Source organism: Gallinula chloropus (genome assembly GCF_964237585.1).
Source record: "Gallinula chloropus genome assembly, chromosome: Z".
Lineage (NCBI taxonomy): Eukaryota > Metazoa > Chordata > Aves > Gruiformes > Rallidae > Gallinula > Gallinula chloropus.
In genome coordinates, this window is record NC_140089.1 from 80,910,691 (window position 1) to 80,927,233 (window position 16,543).

A 16,543-nucleotide genomic window follows, 5' to 3' on the forward strand; every position below is an offset into this window, starting at 1 on the left:
GGCCAATGCCTCGGTCTGCCTATGGCGGGCGGGAAGCGAGCGGGCGGCCTGGCGAAAGTGGTAGTTCCGTCGGCGGGCGGCGCCTCCGTCAGCCCGCGCCCGGCGGACTACGGCTCCCAGCATGCACCGCTCTTCCGCCTGCCGGCAGCCCCCGACAGTGGCGGGGCGAAGCCGGCACGGGCAGCCAATGGGCGACGAGCGGCGGGGGAGCGGCGGGGGGCACTCTGGGAGTGGCGGTTGTTTCAAGATGGCGGAGGTGGGCGCCGGTCCGGGCGGAGGTGTTTACTGGCGGCGGGGCGGTATCCTTCCCTAGCGCGGGGGCAGCCCGAGGGGCAGGGGGGCCGCGGGGGGGTTTCGGCTCCGGGACCGTGCCGCGGCGGTGGGGCCTGGGCGGTCTGCCTCTTGGTTGGGGGTCCAGGGCAGGGGTCTGGGGCCCGGGGAGCAGCGGGGTGGGAGCGGGCTGGCGGGGAAGGCTGAGGTGCAGCTGAGGCGGGGACTCGGCCTGCTTGGGCCTTTGGTGTTCATAAGGCTGGAGCCCGTGCGGGGCTTTGGGTTCCCCGAGGTCTGGGGGCTCCCCTCATGAGCGTGGGGCAGCTCGACGAGGGGAGAGCAGCTGAGAGTGTGGCTGCCTGTGGGGAGCAGCGAGCTACGCGCGGCCTGAGGGCAGAGGAGGGCTGGGGGAGGAGGGAGGGGTGGGTGCCTGCCTTCCCTGTGGCTTAGTGTCCAAGTCCTTGGGGGTGGAAAGTACGTCGTAAATGAGGGAACTGGGTTCAGCTCATGGAAACTGGTAAGAGACTCAGTGGAATGAAACTGAAGCTAGAGCTTCAAGCAGCAAGGAGAAGATGTGTCTGTTGTGACTAGTGTTCAGGCTTGGCTACAAGTGTAACAGGGCTCTCTGCCTGTGAGGGACAAGTGGGAGACAGACACGCAGGCTCTAGCTGTGGGAGAATACATGGGGCTGGGGATGTGCGTGAAGTAGGTGGTAGCTGAGGTGTTTGGGATTCATCCTGTAAAAGCTTGGCTAGAGAGAGGTGTGCTTATGTGGTTCAGAGAACCAGAAGGACTTGGCATTGATATTTGGGCTCACATAGCTGAGGTAGAGGCTCAGCTACTTGAAGACATCTGGCCGTATGGCCTGATGGAAACTTAGGAGCTGACAGTTTAGTTGTAGGGACTGCAGACGTTGCTATTACTCATGTGGAGAGGGGGATTCAGCATCAACTAGAAGTGATTGAAGAAAGGAGTGTGTGTGTGTTCTCTTGTGTTTATGCTTGGTTGCACAGCCACTGGAAAATAATGCAGAAATAAAATGGGCCAACCATCCAATGGACTGTTTAGGCAGCACTTGGTTAGGATTTCTCATTTGTGTAAAAAAAAAAAATCACCTACAACATCTTCAGTGATGTGACAGGGTGAAGACTGGTAGTCACATGCTGACTTGTTGCCACACTGTCACTACTCCGTTCAGTTGTGTTGTTGCAGTTATGGTGACAGGCTGGATGGGGCTTTGGGCAACCTGGACTGGTGCAGGGTGACCCTGCCCATGGCAGGGGGTTAGTACTAGATGCCCTTTGAGGTCCCTTCCAATCCTAACTCTTCTGTGGTTCTATGAACTGTATTAGACCTGTTTATGAATCAGCTCCTGAGTCACTGCAGTTTTCAATCTGGCTGATAAAGATAACCTGATCTGACTTTGTTTTATTCTAATACAGCAGGCTGCAAACCTTCATGGAGGGGGTGGCTCTGGTAGCTGGCAGGTGTTGTGAGTTGAAGGTACTCTCCTCTGTGTGTTGCAGATTACTGTCATAGCTGTGCTGACACAGCTGCTTGGGCTGGGATTGAGACTTGGACTTTTGATCTCCCTTGGTGCTTTTTTGAAAGAGAAGACACAGTGCTTTACTCTCAGAGTTTATTCAGCCTCCTCACCTGGTTTCTGTCATGACCCCATGACATGTTGTGACAGCTGGAGGTAGCAGGCCACAGCTTATAGGGCAGGAAAAAAATGCTTTCAGCTTCTCTAGAGAGAGATGGCTTTGACACTAGTGCTAAGGGAACACCTTCTAAAACTGGCGTGAGACTGATGGGTGACAGTTGTTTACAAGTGATAAAGTGGATCAACAAGATCACAAGTGAGCCTGTGATCAATCCCTTCTGGTTCGCCAGGTGCCAGTTGTGTGATGGATAGTGGGTGCTGATTGAAGTTGCAGGAGGAGACATCTAGGCTGCTGCTAATTTTCTCCAGTGTGTGGTAATTTGTTAAACTATGTTTTTGAGATGGTACTACTGAAACCAAATATTAATAAATGCGAGAGTTTGTATTAGTTAATTGAAATATTTTCACAATGGGACTTTACTGTATGAAGACAACTACAAAACCTTAAATGCATTTATCTGTAAACAGTACAGAAATTAGTAATAGGCTAACTTTAAAAGGTTTAGGAAAGTCAAAGGGTAGAAAGAAAAGATAATATAGCAAAATTGTGCCCTGTGATTTTGTTTTTTTCATTTTAGTATAAAGTTAGATACTTATGTGGGAATAAAAATCTTTATGTTCCACGAAATGGAACTGTTGCTTTAAGGCAGTTTGCATCCTTCCCTGATGTTGAGCCCTATTTCTAGTGATTTCCAGGAGGTGAAGACTCTGGTTCAGTGACTGCTAACACAGCACAGTTAACATGGTGCCTGGCCCTTTGTGATTTTTAAGGGTCTTATGCAGTCAAGTAATTTGATGGTTAAAGCCCTGGTAATTTGAAAACTTTTGAAATAGTTTGGGTTTCTTTTGATGGGTTTTCTATTTTAAATGACTTCAGGACAAACCTGGATCTTCCTAAAGAAAATTAGTCCTCAGGATTTCATGTGTTACTCATCATGTGATGATCAGATGAGAATGACCAACTTCCTTTGAAACGTTTTGCATTTATCCTCATTTATGTTTTTTCTAGAATACATTGTGCAAGACCATGTTTAACTGCTGTATGAGTATGTTCTGTAATTTGTCTTTCTTAAATATCATGAAGTTCCTTACATAATGATAAACTGCTCTAGTTTAAATAAATATTATTACTTCATTATCTTAGTAATTGCACTTGCAACTGGGGCTGCTCCCTGGGATCTTTTGTGAAGGTGACCTCTCAGATAATCTTTACAGGCTGAAAGTTAATGCACACTGAAAGAGTAATGCTTTGTGTTTTATCAGTCTGTGTTGCTCATTTCTTCTAGCCAAGGTTTTGGTTTTTTTTAGTGTTGTCAGTTTGTTTTCTCATCGACAACCTTTTGAAATTAAGAGCCAGAACACTTACTGTTACAGTTTAAAGGGCCCAGACTGGTCCCTGTTTGTTTATTACCTTTAACAAAGCCGCATGCAGTTTCTGATGAAGACCAGCCAGTGGTATCTGTTTCAGGTATGACCTTCTGATAGCTGTAAACAAAGGTTTTTCCTGTGAGTGCTGAACTTTGTCATGTCTTTTCAGATGTGTGTTTTGTGTGCTTAAGTGTGTAAGGTACAGAGTCGTCACCAAGTTGTGATGACACGTGCAGGATTGTAGCTGAGGATTTATGCTCTGCTGCTTAGATATTCATACAGTAGATGATGAACAGTTTGGGGGGGGGGTCCTGTTGCAGGTAAAGCATAGTTTTATGCAATCTGTGTGGTAAGCTGAAGTTGTAATGTGGTCTCTAAAGAATGTTGATGCATTAGAGATGTTCAGGCCTTTTGAAAATTTGGAAGAGAACAATTAAAATTTAGATTCATTGTGTAAAAAAAATCAAAACCCAAACAACTGAATGCATGCTTGTGTACATCTTTCAGAATTCCCTATTTTTTTTCAAACAGCTTTTTAAATGATACCAGACCATGAAAACATATCTGGGGATATTTAACTCTGTTAAAATTGTGGCTATGGCCAGCAGTTACATATTTTGGGGAATCATACCTTTGCTTTGGAGCAGGATGGTTACTGTTCCACTTCAAACCCACTGCCCAGACAGCTCTATTAAAAATGTGTGTGTGTTGCATGGCTAGCCTAGTTCAAGCCAGGCAATGTCAGATTGTTATACCCGGTGCCCTGGAAAGCAAGCAGTGATCCTAAAGGATGGAAATGGTCCCTGGGAAATGTTCCTCCACTTCATGTAAGAGAATTTCAGAAACTGTTTTCCCTTGTGTACAAGCATGGAGATGTTAAAACCTGTAATTTATTTCTTTCACTTGAACTGTTAGCACAATTCTCAGATTCTTTACTCAAATAAATACATTCTGACTGCTAATATAAAATCAATATTTTTGTTCAAAACTTCTGGCACTTCTGAGCAGTTACAGCTCAAACCTTGAGGCAGTACTGGGAAGTTGTCAGCTTTCATCTGGCCCTGGGAAGTTTTAGTGTTAGTGTCAGTGTTGGCACTTTGTAATTGCAGCACTAGGATTTTCAGTTCTTTAATGTTGTTACTCTTGATAGTGCTGAACTAACTTTAATTATGGCAGGAAGCTTTTCACAGGTAATCTGTGGAGTCTGCCCTGCAGTGTAACTTTACTCCTATCCCTGATCCAGAAAGGAACAAACAATTAGTCTTAGCAATCACTAGGATGATTGTATAACACAAAGTTATGTCTTAGCATATGAGTGGTACTTCAGACAGCATTACTGCTTCTTGGTTCCTCATTGTCTGTGAGTGTCAAAGCAGAAACTCAGTTTCATGCTTTTGCATCTTCAGCACAGGTTTTTGCATTGATCTTTAGTTGGAAGGCAGTGTGTGTGGTTCAGGATTTACTTCCATGTTCATTGTGGCTAGGAGGACTTTAGTGCCATGTGCTTCTTTTTCTGCTGATACATTCATCACAGTAAAATTTTGTAGGGAGTGAGAGGCTGGGGAGGGAACTGCAAACATACCTGGAATTCTTACTCTTCTAGAAAAGTGCTGCTGAGGCAAGGATGCCTTCATGGAAATCCTGTTGTAGGAGGCAAGAGAATGGCCCCTTCGGACTTTATAATCTGTGTGTTCTGCTTGTCTTCCATCTGCAGGGGTGTCCACAAGAGGAAATTTAAGAACAAGCTATTTGCCAAAATACCAAAAAAGTGAAACAGAGCTAAAGGTGCCTATAGCTGTTCCTTCTGTTTCCATGGATCCTGTTAGAAGCACTGGAGACCAGCAGGTGAGTAAACACAATCTTTTCTTGCTCTTAAGAGTGCACATGGTAGAAAAATAGCAGGAAATATTTAAAATTTTTAAACACTTTTGGACTACTACTGTTTTTGCAACTTTCACTCTTTTTGCCCACTTACATGGTAGCTTGCTGGCAAAAACTACTCTTCCACTGAGATTGCTTGTCCACTAAAAGAGAACAAAGTGTGCTAATTTATGTCAGTGGTATGTAACTAGGGCTATGGGAAACAGGATATATCTATTTCTGTGTGTTCATACAGAGAGACAGTAAGTGCAGGTTTGAATAGTGCCTAATCTGTGTGTTGCTAGCCAAACACACAAGATATGTTTCAGTCTGTTCAGTTCCATTGCTCTAGTCACACCACTTAAACACGAATGTAAAACTCTTTTCAGAGATATATTTGCCATGACTGCTCGTGTTAGTGGGGTAAAATCACTTTCTAGTTTTGATAGTAACATCTTCTAAAGCATCTGTGTAGCAGTCTTGTCAGTTGACATTATTTTCGGCTCTGCTTCAAATTATTTGATCTACTCCTGTGAGAATAGGTGCCACTTTTCCTACAGCTGATTGCATTAGAAATTTCAAAGCAGCAGGCTTTCCTTTGGAACATCATTCTGTATTCTAATAGGTCTTGTGATGTTCAGAAATCTGTGGAGAGATGCCATTTTTCTAACATGATTTGTACAGTACTGTGACTATGTAAGTCCTCTGAGTCCTCTTAAGTCTCTTGGCCTAGTAGTCATCTTGGGTAGGTCTGTAAGTCACTAGGGTTTGGTATCTTCCCACTTAACAGTCATGATCTAAAACCTGGCTGCTTCTGTATCACTGTTGTATCACTGCACAGTTAAATGTTTATCATCTGGGCTGAGATGTCTTCTGTGTGCTGAGTAAATGCTGTGTGCCTCAGATGTACATTCAGAACTGATGGGAAGACAGATTGCTCCATTCTCGTTGCTTTGACAGTGTCATTGCCCTTTGACTCCATTAGCATGATACTCTAAAAACTATTAATCATTTTTAGGGCCTATTCTGTTTTTAGGAGGCTGGTGTGTACCTCTGCTTTGCAAATGATGCAGTTAAGTGATAGGCAGAGACATTTAATAAACAGCACCCATTATGCGGAATCTTTATGTAGAAGCATCTCTTCATAAGTATCTACAAGCCTGATGCCTCATAGCTGCCTTTATAAATCTGTTTTGTTGTGTGTTTACATTCCTTTGCATTGTTTACAGTACTTCTTTTTCCCTGTGAGAGTTGCTGGGGTAAAAGTAGGCTTTGTTCTTGTCATACAATGGCTAATACGTTAAGCCTAGATTTAAAACTCAAATGTGCTTTAATATTGACAATAAAATGAGTTCAGAGCTTTTTTTATTTATGTCTTTTTTTAATCTCTTGTTTTTCTCTTACCTTGCCAAATCCTCATGGAAACATTGTGCTCTAACTTTGAACATGAGCTCTGAGTTACTTGCAACAATCAGAACAGCACGTTTTGCTTGCTGTGGTAGCAGAACGTTTCACCAAGATTTTTGGCAAGGAATCTTTCATCACCAACATGACTGATTTTCCTCAAGGGGTTCTGTACGTGTCTAGGGAAAACCTTAGGATGCCTTACACTGTTGTACAGGTAGGTAGCTCACAGTTAGTGATTTACCAGAGTCTTCTTTTGAAGATACCAGGTTCAGTTTTGCTCTAATTTGAATCTTAGCAGAACTGATTTACCTTTTCTTCGTTCAGATAGACTCGAGTACCACAAAAGAGAATGGCAGCTTTGGAAAAGACTTCTAAAAGGTCTTGCCTAGCTCTGGAGCTCTTCTGGTACTTTATTTAATCTGTGGTTTTCTATACTGGTCTTGACAGAAATTTCCTGTCTTCCTACTTGCTCTTTTGACAGAAGTTGTCAGCTTCTCTCATGCAGATTGTCACCTTCCAACATGTGGTTTTTAAAGTGAGAGGATCTTCCCATTTGTGTACTATGTTTCACCCAGAAAATACTGAGTTACAAATCTGTGTTCTACCCCAGGCTGTGTAGAAAAGGACACAAATCTGGAAAATGGAGACCATGCAGTCTTGGCCTATATTTCATTTATCACCATCTTGTTTTGATGGTTGCAGCTTTTGCTTTGCATTGTTCCACAGCTTCATTTTGATGTGTGTTATGGTACAAGCCTGCCTTTGAGAGGTTTTTGTGTGCCATCTATCATACCTCTGGGTGATATAAAAAGACACAGATGAACTTTTCAGATTTTCCTCTTGTTCCTGCAAATGTTTGTATGTACGTAGGTTTGGGTAATAGCTTGAGGTACCTTCTGTTAAAATCTCCTTCCCTAATATGGTAATGTGTCTGCCTTTTTTGAGTGAAAAACGTGCTGTAGCTTTTAATTTTTTCTTAAAGACATTCCATTATCTAGTTGCTAAGAAAAAAACCCCAATTTTCAGATGTTTTTAGCATGGAAAATGGAAATCCTTCAACCATATGTTAACTTCAGTTAAGGTAAAGACATTTTCATTTGTATGCCTCTAAATAGCTAATGTTAGGGAAGGGAACTGTGAAATAAAACATCCCCTGGAAAAGCCCCAAAGTCTAATTTGCCTTGTGAAACTTTTTTTTTCTTCCTTTTTTGTTTTTTCTCCCCCTGAGAAAAATACATTGAGGTTAAATTAGGAGTGTAGTGAAGGTCAGGTGGGTATAACATGGCTCTATATAAAATCATCACCTCTTTCCAAAGCCACATAGTCCTTTAATTGTTTCAAACCACTCTTCAAGAAGCAATTAGCTAAGAAAGGAAGGGGGCACTTTCTCTCTGATGTGTGGGGATCAGCTGCCATTACTGCTAATGAGGGGAGAGAAGTCCAATGTTTGCTTTGTGTGCTCTGAGGTTGTTCAGAGCTGTATTGTGTTAACTTGGGCAAACCGCAGTGCATTCTTGTGTTAAGCACTGCATGTTCTTCGGAAGGTTTGGAATATTTGTAGGTTTGCAGAAGTCTAAACTGAACATAAGTTCCTTTAAGTGCCAAGACCTTGGACAGAATAGCATAGCTGTTAATACTGCTTTCATCTTGGGATTCTTATTTTGTGCTTATCACTAGAACTGGGGAGCTGAGTCATGGATAACAGAAGTTTTTGATGAAAAATAATTTAGAATTTAGATTTGTTTCTTGCTTGCAGTCACCCCGAATGGGTAGTGTCAGTAACCTCAGTAGCTCAGGGGACCGCTGCCTGTCCTCTGGTGGGCGTGGGTAACAGGCACTGCAGTTCTCATAGGCACCCAGGAGTGGACTAGGAGAACTGGCACTGCACCACGTTAAAGGTTTGTTACGAGGAGTAGCAGGTAGGAAGGTAGCAGATGAGTGAGTAAAGCCAAAGGATAGTGACATGTGAAAGGGTGTGTACTTTTCTGTGTGTTAAAAAATTCCCTGAAATAAGGACTTACCATCTACTAACGAACGATACGCTACTTACTTTTAAAATTTTCTTCTGTTTTGTTTGCTTTGGTCAAAACTGCTAAGGTGGAATGTGTTTTTCTTACTCTTTATTTTAGGATCTTAGTATAATACAGTTTGAACTTGGATTTGGGTACCGCTGCACTGAATTTCTGTGTCATGAGAACACCATGAATCAAAGAATAGTGTATGTCTTAAAACTGTAGCCAACACGTTTAGTGTTGATGCTAGCAGCTTGCATTTGAATTACAAGTCTCTTAAAAGAATTTGCCACAATTTAGCAATTTGTTTCACTGCCTGTACTTAGCTTTTAAAAAATAGGTGTATTCTTTCCAGTTGGAATTTCTCTGCTTTCAACTTTTAATTATTAGGTTTTGAAATGCTTTTAATATTTTATGAAATATTTATTCTCCCTTAAAGAGTACTTTCTAAAATGTTACTTTAAATTTTCAGGTCACTAATGAAGGAGGAATCAAGAGTGCTTCTTTAAAGGATTTGTGTCCTGAGGACAAGAGACGCATTGCAAACTTAATTAAAGAACTTGCCAGGTGAGAATAAGCATCACCTGAAAATGCATTATGTTTAAGGAGAGTCAGCCTTCTAATTAACATCAAGCAGTGTAGAGCTGCATTATGAACTGAATATTTGCATAAGGTAATTTTTCTTGCTGGAAGAGGTAAGAATAGTGAAACAGCCTGGTTGGTTTTTCCTTGCTTTCTGACCGAAAATCCCCTAAACATACTGAAAACAAGAGCCAAAGTTGTGACCTCCAGTAGTTCATCCAGATAAACCTAGCCACAAGGTTTTGTTTGCTGTTTGTATCATGTGCTGGAACTATAAATACAAGTTGTCTTTTGGAAATGACGAACTTTATTAATGTGGAATTTTGCAGTGCTTGTTTGTCAGGGTGAGTTTTCCTGTGGAATGCCACGTTAACGGTGTGGTGGTGATCCTGTGGCTGAAACATGTTCATCAATGTTTACACATGTAGAGCAAAAAAGCGTCCAGTTTAATTTAACTTACCAAGCCAAACTTTATTTTGCTTTAATTTCTTTGAGTCTTTCCTATTCTTTGAAAGGAGAAGCTGAAATAGTGCATCTTTCTCAGCTTTAGCAAAAGGGTGTTTTTTAACCCTGGTTTTCATTCCAGTGCTAGCTACATTCACAAAGATAAATGATGTGAAAAATATGTTGAGTGTGAGCGTGGAGATTTTTCTCCCCCTCTGCATCCCCAGGACTTAAGAAACTCTGGAAACCTTTTCTTACATAATGGCTGTAAAATTGAGGAGGAGTACATGGGACATTGGCAAGCTTTCACACATCAGAGGGGAAAGTGTACTGAGATGATCTCAGATCCTTTGGGCTAAAAGTTAGTATTCACATTAAGAATTTATAAAGGCAGACTTTTTTTTCCTAGAACAAAATGCAGGTTTTCAGGTATTAATGAAATGCTTTTTGCCATAGATTTCATATGTCTGCAATAATTGGCAAGCATTACTGTCCTTTTTATAGGAAAATTTGGGCAGAGAAATTAAGTTACTTGCTCAAGGTCATGCAATAAGTCTTTGGTGCAGCGAGGAATATTTTCTCTCTGATTACTCTCATACAGCAGACCATTTTGTCTGCTAATAATTTGTACCAATATAGGATTTCTTGCTATACAGTATTTCAGTAATTTCTGAATTTCTTCAAGCTTGCAACTCTATTTTATCCTACCTCATGTGTTAGAAAATGTCTAGTTAAGGCTGTCATAAAGGGTAGATTGCTGGGAAGCCTGGTTACAAATTGTCAGATGTTGGAGCTATTCGGACAGTGTTGCCACTGTTGATATATAGAGGTATATTCTAATATTAAAAAAAGCCCTTTATTACATTGTTCCTCATAATACAGGGCTCCCTAGTGAATAGTAGTACACTAACTCATTTGAGCATGGGATTCTTCTTAAATCTCAGATGCTGTGATTTTTCCCTGAGGACAGTTTGATATTTCTGCCTGACATTTCTTCGAAGAGAAATAGAAGGTGCAGCAACATTAATTTTGAAAAGTAAAATTAGTGGAACACTATTATTTTATACTTAGTTCTCTTTTATTTTTAAACCTAATCATATTTTTATTGGATGTAATTAAAAGTCCTTTGCAGAGTAATAGGGAAGTTGAACTTTAATTCCGCTCACCTCGTCACTTTTTTAAAACTCCTCATAATTTTCTTCCCAGATTGAGCAATGATGGAGGGTTTTTGCCTACAGTAGAACATTCTTTGCTGTTTCAGAGAAGAGAAAGAACCAGCAGAATGCTGAAAGTTTTCCAGGAAGACTGTCTTGCAGTAAATACTTGGAATAATAAAGGTCTTGCTTGACCTGAGCTATACTTCACTGTTAGGTATTCTGCTACTATTTATGAATGAAAATGATGGTAGTTGGGATTAATTCCTGCATGTTTATTGCAGGATGGTGGATGGAAATAGATTGGTCAATAACTGTCTGCATGGAGGCAGTTGTAAAGCGGTAAAAATCTGTGTGGAAACCAGTAACAAAATATTAGTAGCTTCTAGGGCTTGAATTTCAACCAAGTCTTGCTTGAACAGTTTGGGATGCTGCTCTTTCCCCTGACTTCTATGACAGTTGAAGGAGAACTAACCTGCTTTTCTTTCTCTTCCTGTTTTTCTCTTCTCTTCCTCCAACTCTCATTCCCCAGTGCACTTCTGAACATTGGGAAGGCGTGTGCCTGTCCACTAGCTAATATGCTGCAGTGTCAGACTTTGTCTTGATGTCAATAAATTCCAACTCTGGCTATATTATTATCCTTTACTTTGGAAAAAAAAAAAAATCTGTTCCTGGTCTGTAATGCTCTTCTGCTGGGGATTCCAGTGGCTGACATCACATTAGCTGTTAGGGACTTTATGAAATTGAATTTTGAGGCAGGGTTGAAAGGAAGGACTCAGCTGTATCCTTTCTAATCCTCCTTTCTAGGCTAAATAATTGTAGTGTTTGTTCTATGCTGCCACCTGTAAATCTATCCATCATTTTGCCTTTCTTTGAATATATCCAGACTATCCTGGCTCTTAAGTTGAAAAGAGAGGGGCAAACTGGATCCCAAGTTTAAAGACTCAAATATTGTAAATTTGAACTCTTTTTTTTTTTTCCCCTGTGTCAGCAGATTGTTTTCAAATTGCAGGAGAATTTTTAAGCAGAATGAGTCATGCTCATATATGGCAAAGTGTTTTGAGTGAATGGGAAATTCTTGAGTGTGAACTGCAATTATTTTCAAAAACAGCCAGCGTGGCACCTTTGTGTTTTCTGCAAGGCTCTGGTCTGGTGGTGGTGAAAGTGGCAGCCACAGTGAGAGCGAATCTTAGCTTTCCCTGCAAGCAGAGTCCTTTAAAGAGGCAAAAAAGACTTTCTCTGAGCTTTCATTACTGCAGGCTACTCCTGAATCAGTCATCAGCTTATGTAATGAAATGAAGAGTGACGCGGTGAAGACACTGAAAGATTCCTACTCTCATACTCTGTGCCAATGTCAGGACACATTAGCTTCTTCCAGGAGGGAGCAGTGCAAGGGCCCCTGGGACCTAGACAGTTGACTGTTGAGCATTAAGGACTTGCTAGACATCATGCTGAGAATGGTTACGAAGTATTCTGGAGTGAAATGCAGATTTTGAGAGCTCTCTGTCTTGGCATTTGGCTGAATGGAGAGGGTCATAACTTCCTTTGCAGAGAGAGAGAGTGTGTGTGCTTGCAAGCATTCACCTAACTGATATATAGCCATAGTGCTGTTATTTTCTGTCTCCTATGACGTACATCACATATACTTCTTCCTTGCCTGCACAGTTCATATATGCCTGTGCAGCTCACACATGTAATTTGGTTTTGAAGAAACAGAGATGTTGACAAAGTGTGACGTAGAATGGTTCATTAAAGTTTAATTTTTGCTTTGTCCTGAGAATTGGTATCTAACAACTTTGTATTCTTTCTTTAGATAAGATAAACATAGAGAAAGCTGGCTCCCTGTTGTCTTTGCAAACAAATCTTCAAAAGCAATTTAGGTAGAAAGGTATCATAATGCCCTTATCCACCCAAGGGAAGGAGTGATTGCCCTTTTCAAATGAGATACAAGATGGTTTTTGCTATCAGATTAGTGTCTTTCTGGCAAAGACCACTGGCATGCCCAGCATGACTTGTACCTGACAACTGAAAAACAGCCTTCAGACAGCTCTTTGTCCCTTACTGAGAAAATGATTCCACCTTTCCAAGACCTTGGGTTCCTAAACTGTTTGTAGGGTACTGCCAGTCTGGGATGCTAGTCTTCTCTACTGGCCTTGTTTTATGTGGACTTTTTATCCTGATATGAAGATGGTATTGATCAACTAAAATTCTAATTTTCCAGCAAATGGTGAAAACAGGGACCCAAAGAGAAGGTTAATTTGGTTACAAAACTGGAAACGATTACAGAGGAGGATAGTAAAACTATTGTAGTGTATAGCTGCTATTTCAATGTTTTTCTTCCTGCATTTAGGATCTTTGAAGGACAACTTGCCTGTGGAAGCCCAAATTACAAATCTGCAGTGTTTGGCCTCTTGGGTTGCCTTCTCTCCTGGGTTACACTACCTCACATTTAACCAAACTGTTACTAGGCTTTAACGTTAATGCCAGGATCGTGTCATCTTTTTGTTTGTGTGTGTGCTACTTTAGGAGCAGTATTGTGCTGCAGCTCTCTTAATTGGTCAGGCAGTAAGACTGCAAATGAGATATCCCTAAGCTTGTCTGGAAATTACTTATTGTTGATAGGTAAAGCATGCCTAGGATTATTGTGTCACCAATCACACTTAACCTTTTGTGCTTAAAAAGTAATTTGTAGCAATAAATTCATGCTGTGAGATTCAGTTTTGTATTATTTTACAAGTTGCTGTCCTCATTCATATCATAAAATTTATCCATTGTGCAGCAATTTCAATTATGTTTTGAGATTGCTGGGGATTTATTAGCATGGGTTGGCTTGTTTTTTTTCTAATTTATACAGACTGTTCCTGATACTTGAGTAAAATGTATAAGATTTGTGAATGGTGTCATTAGACAAAAAATGCTCCCATTCTGTCTTCCTGCAGTGCTGGCATTAAGTCACTTTTTTTTTTTCAGTTCTACCAGAGATACACTGTAATCAACTCTGGGATGGAAACTTCTTGTTTCACCTTTCTGAAGTGCACTTTTTACTTGGAATAACTGCTTCCATTCTCAGGATCCTGTGTCTGCAGGGCTCTGCGTGATGCCCTGATCTTGGTCCTTGCTCCAATTTTCCTCTCCCTGTGATCTTGCTGGTTCCAGATGCCGTGTTTTGCTTGGACTGTAAAATGTGTGGGTTTTGAGAATGGTTATCAAAATAGTTTCATCTTTGCTGGCTAATTGGCAGATTAATATTGAGTGAGTGTTCTGTAACAGGTCAATGTTCTCAGTAAGCATAGGTTTACAGTGTCTTGTGTCTCTGCTTTTTGCTTGTTTTGTTTTCTGTCTTAACTTGTGCAGCCAGTTTTCAGTGCATTCAGATTTCTCTTGGTAAAAGCTATTTTTTTCTCTTTCTTTATTTTTTTAAATACAAATCACTTTTTTATTATTTTCTCTTTTTTGTTGTTTTCTTCTGTAAAGATTCTAAGTGCCTTCAGTCAGGAAGAGTTCTTTCGAGTTTTGTCCCCACTGTAGTGTTGATGTGAGCACTGTCATGGTTCTTTGTTGTGTATGCCAGTTTTTTTCACTAGAGAAACAGTTTTTCATTAGGCACATAAAACTTGAAGTGTTGTTGACCTGTGCAGTGCTTCAGAAATTCCACATGAAGAGCATCAATCCAGCTTACTCAGTGGAATGAGTCAGCGTCATCAGCAAACTTGATCAATTCCTTCTTCAGATCAGATAGTCAGAACTAGTATTAGCAGTGGACTTGGGGGCACACCATAATAATTGGAGCTGTTGAATTAGGAATTAATTTTAACCCTAAAGCTGATTTCCTATGAGGACCTTTTTTTTGTCCATATATTTATATTATTAATTTTTCTTTTCCTACAGAAGCTCCTGCAAAATAAAGTCTTTATTTAGATGTGTCTAGAATTACATAAGCTTTGAAGTGTTGAATTTAAACAAATGTTGAACAAGGGTGTTGTGTATCCTGTGACACAAGATAGGTGAATGTAAATTGTGTGCAAGGAAATGTTGCACTCACTGAACAGCAGGAATGACTCCCCTGTTTTTTCATCATTGCTCTTGGCTGTCAGTCCTCTAGTTGTTCCTGGTGACAGCACTAACAGAGCTGGACACCAGTGTGTTTCCCAGTGGAGGAGTTGTGCCCCTTGTAGTCGCTGTGTCTTCATTCTCTCACTGCTGTTTTCTGACCACAAGCGGATGGAAAGTGGGTTAAAATCCTTTTAAGGAGTGTCATGGGCCTTGCAGTGTTTCTGTTTGGCATCAGTGAAGTCCTTTCTAGTTCCGCTAAAAATCATCTGTTCTTTACTGCCAGAAGGCAAAGAAATAAGTATATATAAAAAAAACCTCACTAAGCTGTATAAAGGATGTGACATAAATCCAGTGTAATCTGATGACATTCTTGTATTCCTTTTCTCTAACTTCCTTTTGCCACCTCCTATGAGTAACTGTCTTCTATATCTCGCCTGCCCTTTATGGGCTGTCTCCTGCTTTGTGATACATAAACACATACTGCCACATTTCTTCTAAGATCACTTACTGTTCTCAGTCATTTACTGCATGAGATATGTGGCACAATATATTCATGTGTCTGGGAGTATGACAGCTTGCTGTGATCTGCGTTAAATACAAACACAGCACGTGAATGTGATGCACACTGATACAAGCAGCAAATCACAGAATCTAGGGATGGGTAAAACCTGCTAGGTTTAGTCTAATTTCTCCAGTGCTCTCTTCTTTTGTATCTTATTTTCTTATACTGTTGGTTTATTTTTAATATTCTTAGGTGCCAGCATGACCCAGTATCTCAGTTGTCTCAAACTTTATTCTAATGCAACATCACTTCTGCAGTTAGTACACAAGCTTCTTTCCTTATATAGTGCCCTGGAGATGATACTTGCACTCTCTTGCCCAACTGATCTTTTTTTCCCTCGTTCCTGTATCCTTCCTGCCTTTCATCTACATGGTCATTGCTGTCTTCATTTCTAATTGATGTTTTTATTCTCTGTTCTTTATCCTCCCCTACCCCCTCCCTGGAAGCTTTCACTGATTATGGATTACTGTTGTGGTTTAGCCCCAACTGGCAGCTGAGAACCATGTGGTCAGTCACTCCACCTTCCTCTCCCCACTCCTCCAGATAAGGGCAGTGTACTGGGGCAGCAAAGGGAGGGGGAAAGACAAACAACAGGATTTGGAATATACAAAACTGGTGATAGACAATGCAGTTCCTCATCAAATACACAACTCAGACCATTCATCTCAGGCCTGTTGTGAAGCTTGACTGTCCCTGAGCCACATGTCCTGATGCCTCACTACCCTTCCCTGACTAGCCCCCTTTTTACTGAGCATGATGTCCTGTGGTAGGGAATATCTCCTTTGGTTAGTTTGGGTCACCTGGTCTGGCTTCTGATGAGGAAAACTCATGGTCTCACACATATATATGTGTGTATGTGTATATATATATATATGCTGTAGTCAACTGATTGCTCAAGATTCAGAGAATAAAACCTGCTTGTGGTTAGATGCAGAAATCTGTGGCCCATGTTACTCTAGTTGTAAATTTCATCAGGAAGCCAGGTTATATGGTAGGTCATTTTCACAAGTTTGTTGCCTGCTCAGCTAAGGAATACATAGGTGTTGGGGTGGGTCCAGAGGTAATGCAGATGGTTTCATTTACAGTGGAGGAAAGGGCCCTAGGAATGAGTTAATGAACACTGCCAGGGACAGGATTGTAAATGAGACCATAGGAATATGAATAGTGG

At 41.0% G+C, this 16,543-nt stretch overlaps 1 protein-coding gene across 1 annotated transcript in view; it reads left to right on the plus strand.

Moving 5' to 3' along the window:
• Positions 1–229: 229 nt before the first annotated feature.
• KIAA1328 overlaps positions 230–16,543 on the plus strand; it is a gene marked incomplete at its 3' end in the record, with an annotated part of 173,744 nt that continues 157,430 nt past the window's right edge. Inside the window, exons 1-4 of the mRNA XM_084278132.1 lie at positions 230–299; positions 3,366–3,401; positions 5,016–5,146; positions 9,053–9,147. Coding sequence (XP_084134258.1) covers positions 248–299; positions 3,366–3,401; positions 5,016–5,146; positions 9,053–9,147 — 314 coding nt within the window. The 5' untranslated portion in view covers positions 230–247. The remainder of the gene's footprint in view (positions 300–3,365; positions 3,402–5,015; positions 5,147–9,052; positions 9,148–16,543) is intronic.